At 40.1% G+C, this 7,335-nt stretch overlaps 1 protein-coding gene across 1 annotated transcript; it reads right to left on the bottom strand.

Annotated features, from left to right (window-relative positions):
- Nucleotides 1-6,092: 6,092 nt before the first annotated feature.
- LOC106578289 (gamma-crystallin M2-like) lies at nt 6,093-7,082 on the bottom strand. The gene is made up of 3 exons (XM_014156965.3): nt 7,021-7,082; nt 6,570-6,812; nt 6,093-6,433 (listed from the first exon to the last, which is right to left on the bottom strand). The coding sequence occupies exons 2-3, from the start codon at nt 6,810-6,812 to the stop codon at nt 6,152-6,154; spliced, it is 525 nt and encodes a 174-aa protein (XP_014012440.2). The 5' UTR covers nt 7,021-7,082; the 3' UTR covers nt 6,093-6,151.
- Nucleotides 7,083-7,335: the final 253 nt, after the last annotated feature.

Raw genomic sequence — 7,335 nt, 5'->3', positions numbered from 1 at the left:
GCTTACCCCTATCCTGGTGTTAGTCGATCGGTTTTCCAAGGCAGCCCATTTCATCGCCTTATCCAACTTGCCCTCAGCGAAGGAGACCACTGATCTCTTGATTACCCATGTCTTTCGACTACACGGACTTCCCCAGGACATTTGTCTCAGATCGTGGTCCCCAGTTCGTCGCACGGTATTGTAAAGCCTTCTGTTCCCTGTTGGGGGCGTCGATGAGTCTCCACTCTGGGTTCCACCCACAGTCGAATGGGCAAACGAAGCGGGCCAACCAGGAGCTGGAGATGTTCCTCCGCTGTTTAGTCTCCACCCAGGCCAGCAATTTGAGAAAGTTCCACGTCTGGGCAGAGTATGCTCACAGCACACCGCCGAACTTGTCCACTGGACTGTCGCCATTCGAGTGTCAGTTCGGGTTTGCCCCTCAACACCAGGCAAACTGGCATCGAAGGCCTCTTCGGCTCCTCTGACTGGGTCAACTGGTGTGGCTGTCCACCCGTGATCTTCCATTAAAGGTGGACTCGTGGAAGCTCGCTCCACGCTACATAGGACTATACAAGAGCCTGAGTCGTCTCCAGATTCCCAGGTCTGCGGGACTGTCCATCCTTCCATGTCTCCCATCTCAAACTGGTAAGGACCAGTCCCTTCTCTCCCCCCACACCTGCCCCTCCGCCCCCTCGACTTGTTTATAGGTCGCCCGGCCTACACCCTCCAGCGTTTGTTGCTGGCACTCTGCAGTACCTGGTGGACTGGGAGGGCTACAGCCCCGAGGAGCGGGCGTGGGTGCCTGCCCGAGACATCCGGGACTAGTTCGGGACTTCAACCAACTACCTGGTGATTGCCCTGGCTCGCCGGCTGCAGCCGCTCCTAGAAAGGGTACTGTCATAGTTCCACCTGTCACCAGAGGGCATATATAGTCTGTGGTGACCTACAGTGGCAGTCCAAAATTTGGACACACTTACTCATTCAAGGTTTTTTCTTTATTTGACTATTTTCTACATTGTAGAATAATAGTGAAGACATCAAAACTATGAAATAACACGTATGGAATCATCTAGTAACCAAACAAAGTGTTAAACAAATCAAAATAAATCTAAGATTCTTGAAAGTAGCCACCCTTTGCTTTGATGACAGATTTGTACACCCTTGGCATTCTCTCAACCACCTTAACCTGGAATGCTTTTCCAACAGTCTTGAAGGAGTTCCCACTGTCGTAACTTTGTATTGATTAATGTGATGACCGCTGCTCATCGAATGATTTACGGTTTATAATTACGTGATTAAATTAATCAGGTAATTATTAACTCATTAACCTGGGGCACCATGGGGAAGTTTTGGCTTTATTAATTTTCTATTTCCCAAATTAACTCAAAGAATATCAATTTTTACAAGAGTAGCTAATTAATTAATTTCCTCTACAGTCTCATTCTGAACGTCGCATAATCCGGGAATCTGCGCAAACCCGAGTCTCACTAAATAAGTCCATACCACACCAATTGAGTTGATTATTTATTTACTATCAAGCTAAAATGATAATATAAGATACACACACACACACACACACACACACACACACACACAGTCTAAGCTTTTGATTAGAACTTACTACAATGAAACAGGTCCCTAGCAGGCCAACACAATATGACACGTGTTACACAAAATGGGTATTTCAAAAGAGAGAGAAAGAGAGGGAGTGCATGAGAGAAAAGCACACTTGGGTACATTTGTCAACTATGCTTATTTTTACCCTAACCTTGCCACGAACTACCGCTCTTATGGGTCAGAAGATAATGATGTAATTACTTGTTGAAGGTCTCCGATGGGGTGTCTCTTCGTGGACCGGGTTCCGACTTCTCTGATGATGGTACGTCTTCGGTTACCGGGTGTAACTCTCTGTTTGTCCTCATGATGTCAGTGTCCTTTCTCTTAGTGGTCTGTTTCCTCGCCCTTGTTCTGAAAAGGGGTCTTCGGAGAAGGGCTAATCAGTCGTGTGGATGGTTCCAGCGTGGGAATGAAAGCAGTGTAGACATGATTCCTTGGAGAGTGGGCCTGCTTGACTTTTGGGTTTACAACTAATTCGGGCCTTGGTTGCAGCTCGTGGTCACTTAGTCTGATATGTTAAGGCTTAACTCACATGTTTTATACCCTCGGGTATAAATGGGCGTTTCCGCCTTTAGGGCGAGTTCTCTCGGTGTAACTAGTTACGAGGCAAGGGCTAGATTTTACTCAGATCCAATTTTAGACAACTTCACATTTCATCTTTACAAAAATTCTTTTTTCTGGACATTTTCCACACAAGTACATAGTGTGAAAACTCTTCAATTTACAATATTTTCGTTATAATGTTGTCATTTAACCCCCCCATTGCAGTTTTGCAGCAATGGCATCTTCCTTGCTGAGCAGCCTTTCAAGTTATGTCAATATAGGACGTTTTACTGTGGATATAGATACTTTTGTACCTGTTTCCTCCAGCATCTTCACAAGGTCCTTTGCTGTTGTTCTGGGATTGATTTGTACTTTTTGCACCAGAGTACGTTAATCTCTAGAAGACAGAACGCGTCTCCTTCCTGAGCAGTATGACGGTTGCGTGTCCCATGGTGTTTATACTTGCGTACTATTGTTTGTACAGATGAACGTGGTACCTTCAGGCATTTGGAAATTGCTCCCAAGGATGAACCAGACATGTGGAGGTCTACAGTGAGGGAAAAAAGTATTTGATCCCCTGCTGATTTTGTACGTTTGCCCACTGACAAAGAAATGATCAGTCTATAATTTTTATGGTAGGTTTATTTGAGCAGTGAGAGACAGAATAACAACAAATAAATCCAGAAAAACGCATGTCAAAAATGTTATAAATTGATTTGCATTTTAATGAGAGAAATAAGTATTTGACCCCCCTCTCAGTCAAACATTTGCAAAAATGTCCCAAGAACTGTTTTTGCTTTGTCATTATGGGGTATTGTGTGTAGATAAATACATTTTAGAATAAGGCTGTTACGTAACAAAGTGGAAAAAGTCAAGGGGTCTGAATACTTTCCGAATGCACTGTACAATTTAGTTAAGCCTAAAATGGCAATTCATATTATTTTTCCAAAAATAATTATTGCTAACTTTTTGCAAAGCCATGCATGCAAGAAACATTGACCTGATGCGCACACATTTCTCTGTCCTCAGTTTGATTAAAGGCCTGACTCTGTCTTTTTGCCTTGTAACTGATTACTTCTAGAAAGAGAGAAGGGACAACACATGATCAAGATGAGCTAGGTACTAGTTTAAAGCACTGAAAGATCTAATTGTTACAAAGAATGAATGTATGGGCTACATTTATGAGAATAATACATGCATTTACTTAGCATATCAATCTTAAAGATGATGCACTTATTTATCACTCAAAAAAGTGTTACGAGGGTGTTGATGCATCCTCCTCCCAATACAGCCTCTTCCAACACCACAGGTAGGGGAAAGGTATCTATCTGCAAAAGTGAAGTTTTGCTTTGATGTCAAGTCAGCTCATATTGTTGCTATCTTAGTTGTTGTGCTAGCTAACATGCTACTGAACAGTGACACTAGCTTATTGACATACATATTGGTATTAAAATAGAGCAACGTATTCACCAAAAAATGTGTTTATTCAAATCATTAGCTAGCTAGCTAGTTAACTATCACATGAATAGTGAATAAATATGATAGCTAATGTTAGCTAGCTATCTAGGCGCTGGCCAGTCAGTGGCACTGACAGATTGAAACTGTTATCAACAAAATGGGCTTCACTCTATCCTATAAAACATGACATAGCTAAAAATTTGAAAGTGTATTAGGAAGTTTAAGTTAGAAACAACCGGACAACTTTGGTTGGTAACTAGATAGATAGCTTGGTTTCCATTTTCCAACAAATCTTTCTAATCCACCTGATTGGTCATCAACGGTTACTGGTCTTGGAACTCGTGTTCACCAGAAACGTTTTTTGGTAAATTGTTGGACACTAGTGGCAATAAATATTATTTCCACAGGTTTTCCACAGATTCAAATACAATTTGATAGAATTATTTGAAAAAAACCTCTGGCAAACTTTTTGCCACTAGTGGTATTGAATATGATTGTTGCCATAGGTTTGCTGCAGATTCACCACCAGTGGCAAACATTTGCAAACTTTTGGCAACATTTTGTGGCACACTATTTGGTTCGCACCAAATTTGCCACAAACTTATTGGAAGTTTGCCACAACAAATTAATTTATAAAGGGTTTTTAACTGGGTTAGAAAATATTACCTTTGGTAGAATGACGATTCGCTAAGTATGTCAAAACCATAATTAATTTATTTTCCCTGAGTCTATGAATCAAATAAAACTTTACTTAAAGTGCATTTAAAATTGTAAGAAGCACCACACCCTAATGGGGTAATTTTTCCCCTTAATCATATCACAATGAACTTTTACCAGTTAAATATCGACACCAATATATAAAAAAAATGTGTATGACAACTTTTTGGAAATATTGTATTAAAATATGCAAATGCGCAATATCTCATAAAATATGCGCATATTTACATATACCACAAATAAATGTTTCTGGACACTGGATGAAGTCAGTCAAAATTTTGGGGTTTCATTTTGTTAAGACACTCCAGGACCGGTTGTCACGCCCTAACCTTGGAGATCCTCTATTTTGGTTAGGTCGGGGTGTGACTAGGGTGGGCATTCTAGTTTCTTTATTTCTAGGTTGGCCTGATATGGTTCCCAATCAGAGGCAGCTGTCTATCATTGTCTCTGATTGGGGATCATATTTAGGCAGCCTTTTCCCACCTGTTGTTTGTGGGATCTTGTTTTTGGTACTGTGCTGTTTAGCCCTACTTACTTTACGTTTCGTTTGTATTTGTTGGGTTTTTTTTCGGTGTTCATTTAATAAAGAAAGATGTACGCCTACCACGCTGCACCTTGGTCCAATCCTTCCATCAATGAGCGTAACACCGGTCTTGTATTGAGCAGATTGTGGATATATACTTTCTATCTTCTTTTTTCTTATCTTATCCAACTGTTACCATGCACCTGCAAAAAAAGATAGCTTAGATGTGCGAGTGCCTTTTGAATTTATCTTTCTATCTGTAAAATACTAAAGACATAAGCATTTTTGGTGCATATTTCCAAAGAAAATGTTATCTAGAATAAAAAACTTGACAACATATCAACAATTCCCTCTATACAAGTCTAGAGAAAACGTGGTGAATGCAGATGCTTAAGAAGTTGAGAAAAATTTGTTGGCGTGTGGGAAGAGTCTGACTTTCGGGAAATGGCAGATAAAGAAAGTACAATGAATTTAGCCTACCAATCGCCAAAGGCCTATTTAGACCCAATCTCTTCAAAGTAAGTTACTACATATAGTCAAGTTTGTAATATTCTAAATTAAATTGGCTTTTAAATTATGTATGATATGTAGTGAGCTTTTAAATTATGGATTGTGCCTTCAGAAAGTATTCATATCTCTTGACTTATTCCACAATTTGTTGTGTTACAGTCTGAATTCAAAATGGATTAAATAAATCTACACCCATCTACACACAATACCCCATAATGACAAAGTGAAAACATGTTTTTAGAAATATCTCATTTATTCAGAGTCAATACTTTGTAGGAGCACCTTTTAGCAGCGATTACAGCTGTGAGTTTTTTTCTCGAGAAGTATCGAAGAACTTTCCACACCTGGATTGTGCAACATTTGCCCATTGTTATTTAGCAAAATCTTCAAGCTCTATCAAATTGGTTGTTCATCATTGCTAGCCAAACATTTTCAGGGCTTTTTGTTTCTCAAAGAGGGGCCAGCCATGTGGCCTTTCATGTTCCTGGTGAAATCCTGATTTGGTTATAAAAATCTTGTATATGTATATTTCTAGAGAAAAAGTTATAAATGTGTTATGATGAAGTCAAATAAATAAAGTGTTACCCAAAAGTATTTTAAGTTCAGCTAGACATATTATCAATGAACCACTAGATATTGTTCATGTTAGCATAATTGGTCTCAGCTATATGGCAAGTGGTGCAGGTGTGTGAACAAGAAATCAGATGGTTCATTTTTTGTCACACATAAAAAGACACACATTAAATAGGTTTGTGAATAATTTTATTCAATGGCTTTTCTTGCTAACGGTACATCAAGCAATATTTAGTACCAGGAGTCCATGATACACTTCATGCTCATGAACCTCATAGCTCCCATTCCTATGCTGCTGCTGAAGTTCTTGCACTCTCCAGGCCTCATGTACATCATCCTGCCTCTGAAGTGGTTCTGCTCGTACATCAGCCAATGGCCATCCATCACGTTGCAGGACTGGCAGTCGGACATGCGGTAACGATCCATGATGGAGTCACAGTCGTCCATCATCTCGTGCATCTGACCTCCGAAGTTCTCTCTCTCGTAGATTCTCATCCTGTAGTTTCCTCTGTACTGTTAGGATAAAAGTACAGGTTTCACTGATCAGATCAATTATATATACAATTGTTTAATATGAGAGTATAACTATTAAAATGTTTTACTTTCAATGAAAATATGACTATTTTAAGCTGAAATATTTTCAAACTACCATGGGGATCATGTGACAGGACTTGATGCAATCACTCATTCCAAAGTTGCGCATGTAGTCAGGGTAGTCGCCCCTCCTTATGAAGTACTGGTTTCCCATGTAGTCGTTGCGGTCATAGACCATGAAGCAGCCATTCTCAACCCTGCAGGATTGGCACCTGCTCAGGTAGGAGGTCATGTCAGTGCAGTCGCTGCTGCACTCATAGGAACGACCCTGGAAGTTCTTGTCCTCGTAGAAGACCATCTAAAAATAAAAAGGAATCATTTCTATGAATAATACGTATGAAAGAAACATTTTAGAGAAATGTGGGATGCTATTCAGTCACACCGGTATCCAGGTTATTGGGATAAGTAAAACTATGATGTTGTAGTTTGGGGTACTAGAGCCCTTTTGTATAAAGATCTATGACAATTAAATGTAGAAAACTATAAGAGACCTTCCCAGTGCTTACCTATGTTCATTCTGGTGTTGGACATGTTTGCTGTCTGTGCTGCTGGTTGCTGCTCCTGAACTGACTTCCTACCTGGTTTAACCCTTTCTTTTATACCTGACCGAACCTAAAGAATCCCTAGCTCCATTGTTCAAACCCCTGACCCAGCAACATGCTATAGAGGCCTACTGAGTCCACAGAGGTCACGTCCACATTTAGAAAGGCTGTTTCTCAAACAAAGTAACAAAGGCTTTTGAGAGTTTACAACAGATAGTAACAGCTTTGACATTGAAAATTCTCCATACATCACCCAATACTTTCATAAGTTTTGTAAGC

Source organism: Salmo salar, chromosome 19 (genome assembly GCF_965601325.2).
Source record: "Salmo salar chromosome 19, fSalSal1, whole genome shotgun sequence".
Classification (NCBI taxonomy): Eukaryota; Metazoa; Chordata; class Actinopteri; order Salmoniformes; family Salmonidae; genus Salmo; species Salmo salar.
This window is presented reverse-complemented; position numbering and strand designations above follow the sequence as displayed.